The sequence below is a fragment of the Octodon degus genome, unplaced genomic scaffold (genome assembly GCF_000260255.1).
Source record: "Octodon degus isolate 3935 unplaced genomic scaffold, OctDeg1.0 scaffold00018, whole genome shotgun sequence".
Classification (NCBI taxonomy): Eukaryota; Metazoa; Chordata; class Mammalia; order Rodentia; family Octodontidae; genus Octodon; species Octodon degus.
Genome location: NW_004524594.1, coordinates 3,810,576 through 3,823,047, shown reverse-complemented (window position 1 = coordinate 3,823,047; position 12,472 = coordinate 3,810,576). Strand labels below are relative to the sequence as shown.

General features: G+C 51.3%; 1 protein-coding gene across 1 annotated transcript; it reads left to right on the top strand.

Moving 5' to 3' along the window:
* Positions 1-924: 924 nt before the first annotated feature.
* Positions 925-12,265, top strand: LOC101561870 (probable inactive 1-aminocyclopropane-1-carboxylate synthase-like protein 2). The gene is made up of 17 exons (XM_023710581.1): positions 925-937; positions 1,831-1,891; positions 2,107-2,201; positions 2,803-2,999; positions 4,171-4,230; positions 4,640-4,710; positions 5,081-5,150; positions 5,360-5,426; positions 6,140-6,237; positions 6,631-6,708; positions 7,010-7,110; positions 8,142-8,231; positions 9,157-9,202; positions 9,305-9,437; positions 10,933-11,093; positions 11,179-11,332; positions 12,204-12,265. The coding sequence occupies exons 1-17, from the start codon at positions 925-927 to the stop codon at positions 12,263-12,265; spliced, it is 1,557 nt and encodes a 518-aa protein (XP_023566349.1).
* Positions 12,266-12,472: the final 207 nt, after the last annotated feature.

The window sequence follows — 12,472 nt, the reverse complement described above, 5'->3', positions numbered from 1 at the left end:
TGTAATAGCTGTTGGGCTGGAGGTAGTGTTCAGGACCAAGACTCCCACCCTGCTTTGGAGAGTGGTGGGAAGGGACACTTCCTCTGGAAAAATCCTCACCCTGCTTTCCAGATTCCCTAGGCACCTATTGTTCACTGGTTCCTTCATTTCCATCTTTAGCTACTCATCCATATGAGTTAAGAATGAGCATTCAACACACACAAGCCAAGAACTCCATCCATTGTGCCTTGGAACTATGGCAGGTGTAGACCAGCAAAGTCTACACGTCAGAGGGGGCCCAGGCCCTAGGAATTCCAGGGTCAGATTCATCCACTATCAACCCATCCACCTACCCACCTATCTGTCCGTCTGTCCATCCATCCATCCATTCATCCATCCATCTGTCCATCCATCCGTCCATCCATCTGTCCATCCATCCATCCATCCATCCAGCTGTCCATCCATCCGTCCATCCTCCCACCCACCCACTCATCCACCTGCCCACTCCTTTATTTACTTGTTCCAAACCCCAGCCAGCATCCTGTTACTATTACAAATATCTAAGGCAACCAGCTTTATAAACAAGAAAACCTTATTTTGGCTCATAGTGCAGAGACCATGGTGGGTTGGGCTTGTTGCTTCTACACATCATAGTGGGAGCACAAGGGAGCTGGCAGCTGTAGACCAGCAAAGTCTGGAGTTCTACCTCCATGACAACTTCAAAGGCACAGGGAGGAGGCCAAGCCTCTCAAAACACCCTTCAAGGGCACCTGCTAAGGGCCCACCCCGACACACAAGGACTCTTAGACAGAAGCACCCAAGAACAAGCCTGCAGCCCGTGGATAGTTCAGGCACAACCCAGACTCCAACTACATCAGCTACTGCGTCCCCTACAGGCCACATGCCCCTCACTGCACGAATAACAGTAAAGGAAACAAGCCCGCAATGGCGCACCCCTGTAATTGCAGCCGATTCTCCTAAGGCAGGAGAATCACAAGCTTGCCCTACCTGGGAGACCTAGTGAGACCCTGTCTCAAAATAAGATTTAAAAAGAGCTAGGGGTAGCTGGCACGGTGGCTTGTGCCTGTAACCCCAGCGCTCTGGGAGAATGGGGAAGGACGATGGAAAATTGGAGCCTAGCTGGGGCCTCTTAGCAAGTCCCAGACTCGGAAAAGGAGAGGGGATGCAGCTCAGTGCCAAGGCCCTGGGCTGACTCCTCAGGACAGCAAACCAAAAGCACAACTAAAGAAGGCACCAACCCCAAGGAGTGAGCAGGCAGGTTCCCTGGAGAACAGGAGTCCATGGGGCCGGGAACGGGCGTTCCGGCGGAAGGAGCAGCAGAAGCAAAAGCCCGGAGGGAGGGCGGCAGAGTCAGGGGAGGTTCAGTGATTGGGGCTGTGGGAGGCTGTGGCAAGATTCAGGAGGGGCAGAAAGCACGAGCCTGTGGCGAAGTACCCCGAAGGACTACAGGTGTGAGCCCACCCGCGCGGTGGCGCACACCCGTCATCGGAGCACTCCGGGTGCTCGAGTTCCGCTCAAGGAATCCTGGCTGCATAGCAAATTCAGGGCCAGCCTAAATTACACAGTGAGACCTCAACACACACACACACACACACACACACACACACACACACACACACACGAGCATCTTTGTCACATTAAAGGGAAAAGATTCAGAAGTTGCAGATCGGTGGCTACAAGGCTGAAACCGTTGACCAGCAAAGACATCGTGTTTGCCAGGGCTCCTCATCTTGTCTTCGTCTGAATGCACATAGGTAGAGTCTCAGCACCCACCCAGGCTTCCTCTCCACCCCTCAGCCTAGCATATCGGTCACTGCTGTGTCCCTATAGGTAGTGACTTCGCCACCTTTAAGGTGGAGAAACGGGGATGCATGGTACACAGAGGAAGGATGTGAGCAGACGTTTCATCAGAAAGCTCCTCTCTCCATCAGGGATTCTTTTCTCTTCATTGTGAGGTTCCTCGGCTCTAACACCTTGAAATTTGCTGGCGATGTTGCCCTTGCTAGCCGGGTTCACGCCCTTCATCCTGCTCTCAATTCCTGGTCTCCCGGGGGAAAAAAGCAGAAATGGGAGCCGCCTGTGCTTCCACTGGCTCCTCTTGCCCAGGAGTTTCCCAGCAGTTGGGAAGCAGCAGGACCACCTGGGGGCCTTTGTGCACGCAGAGGCTGGGCCCCGCTTCCTGCAGAGCACCTGGGTTCCAGGTGATGCTGATTCGCTTCAAGGCTGAGAACCTCAGCTCCAGAACGGGGTCGTCGCTAAGGCATTTCTCCAAAGTGTTCAGAGAACCTGTTTTAGGCAATAGGGAGCTCCTGCGCAGATGACCCTGGAAGGGAAAAGGTGGATCTGATTACCCCCTTGGAACCACCATGTATTTAAAGTGGAAGTTGCAACCCAGAGCATAATTCACAAGCTTAGTGGGAAGAGAAGAGCGAGTCTACGGGCTCCCGCTACCAAGGAGGCTTTCAGCACGCGGAAGGATTCTAGGCTGTTGCAGAGATGAGTACTGACAGCGACCAGGGTGAGTGTGGGCCAAGCACACCTGGGGCCTGAGGTCCCGTGGGATGTGGGCACTAAGGAACTGAGGGAACTCATGGGTCCCAAGCAAGAGCCAAGCTTTGGGGACGCATAGACCTTCCCAGGCAGAGCTCACCAAGGGGTCATTGTGCAGTTGGTGGGGTGGAGGTGTAGAACATTTGAGATTAAAGGGCCTTGGGTCAGAGAGAAGCTCCTTTGTTCCGGCATAACTCCCAGGCACCTTTTCTCTCTCCCTTTCTTTCTCCCTAATCCTTTTTCCCCTTATAGAAGCCAATGATATGAGGCAGGCCCCGTTGCCTAGGCAGCATGACCAGCCTCGTAACCAGGGGAATGATGCTGAAGCTGCAGGTCTTAGCCGTAGCCTGTCCCACCGTGGGGTTGACATCTGGACATTTTACAACTCACACTTCAAGGACTATGAGGCTTACCAAAACAATAAATACCACCAAGTCTTGCACACCTCGGTAAGTACCAGGGCACAGCCTTGGGAGCCCAGCCAGACCCTGGGATGTTTTTAGTTCTGTGTTGAGCGCCCTACATGCACATTGGGCACTGTTGTCTTACTTGGTGAGGGCATGGCCACAGATTTAGGATGACGTGTCCCAGAAAGATGGAGAACTGGGATCTCGGTCCTGAGCTGCCCTGCCATCTTTTCTCAGATTTCTCCTCTTCACTACTCAGACAGGAACTGTGGTTGCAGGGGGCGTGAACCTACCCACAGGGAACAGAGGACAGGGATGACTATAGCTGTCCATCACAGGAACGACAGGAATGGAGCTCCCCAGAGCACTAGAGGGAACCCACTTCTGGTGGCCTGGGACGGTGCCTTAAATGCTGCTCCAGCCAGGCAGTGGGGGGTGGCAGTGGCACGTGGTCCCCCAGGAAGGAGAGGCAGCATGTGTAGAAGCTGTAAGTGGAGAAAGGCTCGGAGTGGTGGGACAGAAGGGCCCTGTGGTGAGAACACTCATGGTGGGTGCTGAGGTGAAGGAGGCAGGAGTGGATAGGAGGTGTTAAACACATTCTGAGGGTGACAGCCATCTGCCAGGTTTCCAGCCAAGGAGGGTCAGGGCAGTGCCTCAGACAGAGTGGGGAGGACAGTGCTAGCCAAGCCTTCCTTTGGTTGCCATTCAATGACAATGTGCTTTCTTAGGGCTGGGTTGAGTATTCCCATTGTGTTTCAAGGAACAGCAGCCCCTCCAGCAACGTGGGGGTCCCTGTGGGGAAGAGCAGAGGTGGTTAGCACAGACGGCCTGTGGAGGGTGAGGGTGTAGGCTCTGGGTCTGGCCCATGGAGCTGTGCCCCTCACCTGAGGTCCCATGGCTGGTAGATTATAACACTTATCTCTTTATTCTAGATTTCCATAGAACCCTTTATTGGGAGTTAACTAGCATAAAGTGTTTAGTCTAGAATCTGAGGGTTATGGGAAAAGGAGCATAATGCCACTATTAGTTCTCCATGTGGCTCTAAGGGGAAATTTTTTCAACCTTTAAGATTCTGAGGTCTTGGAAATAGATTGAATTGTCTCATGGGGCAGCAAGACCTGCTCTAATCTGAGGCACATACTCACTGGAGTCTCTGGGGGGGGGGCTCTAAGGGGTGGTATAAGAGACCAGCCTTAAGTTCCTTCCCCTCCAGGGCATCCTTAACTTTGGTATCAATGAGAACAAGCTGTGCATTGATCTGGTGGCTGCTAGGGTAAGTCCCACCCTGGGCTCTTCAGGGACCACTTCAGGGAAGCGCCCCGGCAGGCTCCTGTGTATGGGTTAGGTATGAATAGAACACAGGAGTTAGGGGATGGGAGTGGAGAATCGGGTCCCAGGATAGCATAGGTCACCTCCTGCCTTTGCCAAGAGTGTTCACAGGTGTTCTCTAGAAGGAACCCAGTGTGGGGGGTGCTAAGGGGGGATCAGGTGAGTGGGTTGTTGAATATTCCCCAGTGAGGGAGCTGTGTGGTAGTCAATGATGGTATCCACACCCACTCATGAGGGAAGGGGACAGCGCCTACCTTCCCCCCGGGGCTGGCGTACATATGGAGGACGCACATGTGCATTGGGAATAGGATGGATTTCTCTGCTCTGGCTTTTCTCATGCTGTTTGTCAACAGCTGTGTCAGAGGGACATGCAGTATGTTGAAGACCTCCAGCTGCAGTATCCCAGCCTGAGAGGACATCCTTTGTAAGTGATCTCCAGGATACAGCAAGGGAGGGACTCAATGCACCCTGTCCTTGGCTGGCTGCCACCCTGTCCCTTTGGGTTACAACTCTTAGGAAAGGAGAGCAAAGCCTGATCAGACAGCCTGCTCTGCAGAACAAGCCCTGGCCTGTAATGCCAGAGCCTGGGTGGGGTCTGGTCCCAACTCTCAGTTACTGTCTACAAGACCTGAACACTTGATATCCTTGTTTTATAACCACATATACAGAAGTTGGGCTGGGATGCAGAGTTCCTTTCAGAGTGGACATTTGTGCCTTTGCAAAAGGCTAAAATATAGACCCTCCATGGAGAGGGAGAACTGGGAACCATAAGAGGTCTCTGGGTCTGTCCACAGCCTGAGGGAAGCGGTGGCTCAGTTCCTGACATACTACTGCAGTGCTCCTCACCACCTGTCTTCGAGAAATGTGAGTCAGCTGATGGAGGGCTGTGTCCCTGGTGGAACCTCTGCCTTCACCGGGGAAGGCTGGGAGAACATGACCACGCCAGAGTTAAGGCTAATGGCACCTAGGTGCAGAAACTCCTGGTGTCTGTCTTCTCTGGGGAGGGGGCTGGTGTAGCCCCACATTTTGTGAGGGTACTGGTTGTTGACTTCTCCCATTGTATGTGTCTTCAGGTGGTTGTTCTGAATAGCTGCTCTGCCATCTTCTCTGTGCTGGCCATGGTTCTGTGTGACCCAGGGGGTAAGCTGGAGTACCTGGGCCCTGGGCCTGCAGGAGGCACCTTCTCTCTAGGGCTGTCCCCACAGCACTGGTGGCTCTCTGCTGATTAGGATTTCTCCCTATTGCTGACCAGAAGTTGGGGTTCCTCCCTTAATATAGAAGAGACACATGACCATTCTCAGGCAGTGATGATGGGGGGGATGAAATCATTCTGTTCCTAGCTGGGCTCTTGGACCATTCTGCAGTGTGGAGAAGCCTGGCAACCCACTTAGAAATTACAGTTTGTCTAGCATCTCCCTCATCCTCAAAATGCTAGATAGTTCTGGACCAGATAAGTCAAAAGATCCATTCTCAGGTACAAAATACAGGTGCCTTCTTGGCACGAGCCTTGGCCTCCAGTGTTTGGCCTGGACCCTGGCGCGCTTTCCCAAGGCCCCGCACCCTGCCTGCTAGCTGGCCTGGCTTGCCCTGGGCCCGGGATCCTCAGCTGTTCATGGCAAGTCTTTCCACTTCTTCCTCAGTGGCCCTCTCCAGAGCAAGTTTGTTTCATTGCCAAAATGTCTGCAAGAGCAGACAACCTTTATGGAGCCCGAGGGCAAGGGCATCAATCCCCAGACAAGACAGACTGCTCGAGTGGCCTCTTCTGTTGGTAGCTTTGCTGCTCCTCTGGCAGTGGGGAGGCTGGCAGTTCTGAGGGAACGTGGACTAATGGTTTCTTCTCCCTGTGCTTCCAGATTGTTTCCTGGTCCCCACTCCTTTTATAAGTGCGTTTATCATTGCCTCCAAGATATGCACCAATGTCGAGCTGATTCCCGTCTACCTGGACAGTGAGGTCAGAAGGGGCCCCTTCCCTGCTCAGCCCACCCAGGCACTGCACTGGTGTGGTGGGCACTGAGGAGGCACAAGGGCCGTTTCTCGCTCGCTCTCTCGCTCTCTCGCTCTCTCGCTCTCTCTCGCTGTCTCTCGCTGTCTCTCGCTGTCTCTCGCTCTCTCTCGCTCTCTCTCGCTCTCTCTCGCTCTCTCTCGCTCTCTCTCGCTCTCTCTCGCTCTCTCTCGCTCTCTCTCTCTCTCTCTGGTGATGGAAGAAGGGCAGAGATATCAGGGTGAGGAAGCCACGCCTGTCTAGCATCCGGGTACGAAGGCCAACCTTGGCCTGGGTTTGCAGTGAAGCATCAGGGCTCAGAAGCCGTCTGCAGGGCAGTTCTCAGTAGAGCTTCTCTTCCAGATCACTGATGAGGACACCCTGCCTTTCCAGCTCACGGTAGGCAAACTGGAGCAAGCCCTGCTTGAAGCTACGACGCGGGTAAGGAGGGAATCCTATTTTCAGGGGGTCCTTAAAGGTGTTGAGTGCTGAGCATCTGGTAGACCTGCTCACCCCACTTGATGGGCTGGCTTTAGTCAGAAGAGGCAGTAAGTGCAAAAGCAAGGCTCCTGGCTGTGGCAACTCCCAGAGCACCTTCCTGCCCCTGCCCAGGCAGGATGGCCAGGGCTTTCTGTGGCCTCATTTGTTTTTCTGTACAGAAACTGACCTATGAAGGCTTCTTGGTTGACCTTGGGAAGATGGAAAGCTCCTGTGTTCACTCTTGTGTTTGGGTTCTTCTTAGTGTAAGAAGGTCAAAGGCCTCTTGCTGCCCAACCCTCAGAATGCTACGGGTCATGTCTACTCGCAGGAATCCCTGAAAGAATTCTTGGAATTTGCCAAAAGGTAAAAGCTGTGTTCCTTCTGACTCTGTGACATCCCCTTTACTCATAGTCATGAAATCGGGAGCAGAGGACATTTACCCTAAATCTCTCTACCATACTCCCTGCTTTGTGAATTTGTGCATAGATAAATGAAACCAAAGTGAAAAAGCACCCCAATGCATACCATTTCCACCATGCTGCCTCTCCTTTCCTAGTTCTTCTCTCGTGTAGACACCGACGTAGCCGTCACAACCAAGTGTTGTTGCTTTTCTTATACAACAAAAGCACTTTCCCAGCATCCTCTTCGCAAACTGCTCTGCTGAGGAGCCAGAGAAGTGAGAACCTCAGTCCTCGTAGGAGGAAGATGTACCCTGTGGAGCTGTCCCAGGAAGCTAAGGGGGTGGGGGGTACTGTGACATTACTCATCTCCAGAGAGCAAAAATTGGCCTAGTAGGGGAGGTAATATGTTCCCTAGAGAAAAGAGCCTTACTCAAACACAAAGCTGAACCTAGTGCAATGAATGGCGCAGAGTGGGGTCCAGAGGGCATTGGAGGTTGTGGGGAAGAATTCGGCAGAGCTGAGTTCCAATACCAGCTCTCATACCTGCCAGTTCAGGGTTGTAGCTTCATACCTCACAGCATTATTTTCCTTTTTGGCTGTGAGAAAGCAAGGTTTCACAGGGTTATGAGGAGAACACGTGAGAAGATGCATGCACTGTGTCGCCTCCTTGGTGCTCCTGCTTGCTTCAGACCCTGGATGGGAGCTTCTAGCTGTGTGAGATGAACACGCTAGAGTAACGTGCCTCTTCCATGCATCTCTGCTTGGCGGTTGAAAGTGTAGTAATGCACCCCTGTGTCTTTGGGATCCTTCCTACTCTGTCTCAGTATGGTCAGCCTGGGTTCAAGGTCCCTTCTCCTCCTCCCCTACCTTTGGAAGGCCTGGCTGGGCTGCTGGGCCACAGGAGAATCTGCTCTGTATCCAGCGAACAGGAATGAAAATGAGATAAATTTGCAGAGGGAAACTCGACCTTGTTCTCCTTTTACCCAACTACAGAAATGACCTGCATGTGGTCGTAGACGAAGTTTACATGCTGTCTGTGTTTGATGACTCTGTCCAGTTCCAAAGTGTTCTGAGCTTGGATAGGTGAGTTTGTTTCAGCTGAGGTGGGGAGTAAGTGCCAGAGGGCCCTGCTTTGCAGGCAGAGTATGTGGAGCTGCATCCTAACTGGCTATGGCTTAGGAAGGGACTGCAGAGCCAGGAGGAGTCATAAGTGTCTTCCACTCTAAATGCCATCCTGCATGTAAGCTAACTTGAGGGCCAGGTAGCAAGGGCATTGCCAAAGGCCGAGATCAAGTCCCACTGCAGGTGTTCTTAGAAAGTAGAACTCAGAGAAGAACAGGGCAGCACCATCCTTCTGTCTGTTGTGCGTGTCTTTTTTTCTAGTACTAGAGGTTGAAGCTAGGGGTGTATTACTATTAAGCTACATCTCCAGGCCTTTAGAAACAACTTGGGTGTGTTTTGTTTTAAAGAGAAACTTTGAGAATGGATCTCGCTGAATTAACCAGGCTGCCCTTGAATTGGCCTTCATCCTTGGCCTCTGGAGTAGCTGGGATTACAGCCCCACAAGACTGCACCCCCTGTGCAGAACTTTGTGAGGGGTAGTGTTTGTCCGTGGGGAAAGGATTCCAATAAAGCAAGGGAAGGGTGTGCCTGGAGGAAGGAAGAGCTTCACCAAAGGCAGGGCAGTGGGACCCAGGCAAGCTCATTCTAGAAGCTCATTCTAAAGCTCATGGTAGACAGCCCACATGGGAGTGTCAAGGTAGCAAGGACGTAGCTTTGGCCAGGTGGAGGACAGCTCTAAGTCAGGAGCAGGTCCTGGATTTCAAGCTGTAGGTCCTTGGGAGCTGTTTCGTCTCATTCTTCAGGACAACCTTCGGAAGAGATTCTTGGACTTGGGGCCGCTTGCCTAGGAAAAGTCAAGTCTACATTCCCCCTTTCCACTCATTGACCCTCAAGTTTTCATCCATCAAATACTCCTTTGAATTTGGATTTTTCATTTCTTCTCCAGCTTGCCTGACCCCCAAAAGACCTATGTCATCTGGAGCACCAGTAAGGTAAGCCCCAACTGCCAGTCCTTGGGTCTGGGACAAAGTGGGAGGGGGCAGGAAGTCTGAAGGCAAAGGGGTCTGTCTGTCTTTCTACCCCTCTTCCTATAGGACTTTGGCTTGCGTTTTGGTGTTCTGTATACCCACAACAAAGATGTAGCCCTTGCTGTGAGCCCCTTTAGCTACCTCCACAGCATCTCTGGCATCACCCAGTACCGCCTGCACCGCTTGCTCCAGGACAGAGGTACTGACTGCACCTTAGGGTAGCACCGTGGCCACAGAGAATGCCTGGGTGATCTGGGGCTCTCTGGATGTGGCCTCAGGATGCTGAGATACCCTGGCACTGTCAGGCATAACCATGGCAGCATGGCTGGATGCAGCTCAAAGTGTAGTGGGCATGGAAAGAAGACAGAGGTACCATCCAAAACACAGGATGGACCTTCGCTCTTTTACATAATGCTGTCTTCAAATTATTTGTTTAGATTACCAGTATAAACATTGCAAGTTTGGGGAAAAAACATTATCGGCTCCTTTCAATAGACCAGCAGAAGTCTACAGCACAACTATCTAAGCTATCCTGTGTGTAGAGATAAATGAATCTTTTTTCCTTCTTTCTTGTCCTATTCCTGATCCCGGTTTTGGGCTTTCCTTCTTCATGGCCTACACCTTTGGGTCTGCCTGGAACAGAGGTACTCCGTTGTCCTCTAAGACCTGTAGGCAAAGCCTTCAGCAATAAAGCTTTATTTCCTTCTACGACATACTGATTGCCTCAGGCACAGATTACAGAGAAATATCCGGACTGTTTTTACGCAGCTTGGTCTCATTTTTCAAGGTGGTCAAAGGACAACTGCCCCTTGGGCAAGAAGGCATGGTTAGGTCTGTGGCATCTAGGTGGACCTTCCCACTTAGACCTCAAGTGACTACTGGCCCCAGAGATTTCTCTTTCATCCCACAGCCCAAGCTTAGAAAATACCCATTTTTTAAATTTTCTATAGTAAAATTGATGGTAGGCTAAAAGTCTTAAATGAAGAGCTAGTGTAAGTGAAATAAACTAATGTCATTAGATTAGCAGATACAGGAAGTTTGCTTTCAGTTCTGGGCAGGGAAGGAGGTAGACAGGACAAATCCAACAGGGTGCATCCCTACAGGGTGTCGGCATCTTTGATATTCACCTGAAACTGGGCCCCAGCCCCCTTGAACACCGATTCTCAACTTTGGGAATACCTGGGATTTGTTTTGAGCTTAAAGATGATTGTTGCTTCCATTCCCAAAGATTCTGATTAACATGATCTAAGTCATGACCTGGGCATCACGGCTTCAAAGAGTTGCCAAAGTGCCTCTTCTAGGTTTGCAGTAACTGCCTATAATTGTGCTGAACCCAGTTATATTCTTTTAAGCTCATTTGGTGAGGTCCAAAGGAATATGTAAGGGATGACCCAAGTACCTGCAAATGTACCCAGTTGATAATTGCAATAGCAGCATCATTCTCCTCTATGGAATGCACTGCCTCACGGGTTGAAATTGAAAAATATATTCCTTGTGGACTGCCGCCAAGCCCAGGTTTCTCCCGAGCTATAGGTAAGAGGTGGGTGGGTTGGACAGGGTTGCTACAGCTCCCAGGCAAGACAGACTTGGAACTGGATAGGAGCTGGCACGAAGCTCAGGTAGGGAGATGGGGACGTAGGCCTCTGGTAAGTTTCTCACAACATCTATGACCATTCTCTGTTCCACTTGTCCAGACTGGATTGATAAAGTATACCTGCCCACCATTCGCTCAAGGCTCGCGACAGCTCATGCGTATGTCATCCAGAAGCTGCAGGAATTGGAGGAACAGTTGAACTTTAATACCATCTTTCACAGTCGCAGCTGCGGCCTTTACCTCTGGATCAACTTGAAAAACGTGAGGTCTAGGAATGGGGACAGGTGCTCCCGGGCTGAGCCGTGAGGGAGGCGTGGGCTCAGCTCTGTTCCTCTGCCTGCCCTAGTTACTGGAACCGTGTACATTTGAAGAAGAGCTGGTCCTCTACCGCCGCTTCCTGGACCACAAGCTGATCTTGTCCCGAGGCCAATCCTACCTGCTTAAGGAGCCTGGCTGGTTTCGCCTCTGCTTTGCAGAAAATGAACAGGAACTAATGGATGGTAAGTGGTGCTGACCTTCTAGTCCTAGCATCCCATAAAGATGCCCTGACAATTCCTTTTTTTTTTTTTTTTTTTGGAATTTTTTTTTTTTTTTTTTTTTTTTGCGGAACCGGGGGCTGAACTCAGGCCCTTGTGCTTGCCAGGCAAGCACTTATTCTACTGAGCCATCTCCCCAGCCCTAACAACTCCCTTCTAAGTTAATTCCTAAATGTCTTTCTCTTTTAAGAAAATATTTTGCACTTAGCACCCTCTAGATTCAGCCCTTTAAGCATATGTTTCCATTTTCATTGTGTTGTTTTTATAAACAGGAAGTAATTTCCATCTCTTTGCGTACTCATTCATTTTATCCTCTGGGTATGTTTGGTGCCTGTCACTGAGGGTAGCATTGGGCCCAGGACTGAGTTGGAAGAAGTGGCCCTTCCTCTCCTGGGGATGGCCCACAAGCAGGGGGGACGACCACATGACACAGACTCCAAACGCTCTGGAAGTTATGGGGAACATTTTGACTTTTAAAGTATTTATTACATCCTATGACGTGCCACACAGTGTTGTATTTCATGGGAATACAACAGCGACTCATTCCCTTGGAGGCTGGACTAGTGCAATATCTGGGGTTTAATGCAGAAAACATGAGTTAAGAAGCAGCAGAGCCAGGGATGGCATCTGACAGGGGACACAGATGCCTGCGAGGCTGAGGATGTGAGATTCTGACGTTGAGGGCAGTTACAGGCTGCAGTCTTATCCCGAAGGGTAGGCTGCAGTTCAGCATCCCTGGCCAAGAGACTCGTTGTCTAATGTGACCTGGCTACGTCGGTCCCCACTTGCAGTCCCATTAAGTTCTTGTTTCTCTTTCTCCATTTGGACCCTGCAGGCATGCAGCGGTTTGGTGAGGCCATAGCGGAGCAGAAGCAGTACGTGATGGAGAAGGCATAGTGCAAGATACCCCAGAGAATATAATAAGTGGACTGCTCTGGGAACGACAGCAATGGACACGGTCATCAGCCTCTGTCACCCCAGCGTCGGTCACCTTTGGAAGTGCTGCATCCTCTCAGCCTCTGCTGGTCATGGTGCTTGTAATGCTTTTATTGGGGTTCCGGTGGAGAGCACTGAGGCACCTGAAGGAAAGTGGGAACTCTTGGG

Bases quoted from the DNA above. Each gene is read 5' to 3' on its own strand.
- LOC101561870 (XM_023710581.1), top strand. The intron at 4,711-5,080 runs GTAAGTGATCTC...GTCTGTCCACAG, and splicing joins AGCCTGAGAGGACATCCTTT to CCTGAGGGAAGCGGTGGCTC. The intron at 11,333-12,203 runs GTAAGTGGTGCT...TGGACCCTGCAG, and splicing joins TGAACAGGAACTAATGGATG to GCATGCAGCGGTTTGGTGAG.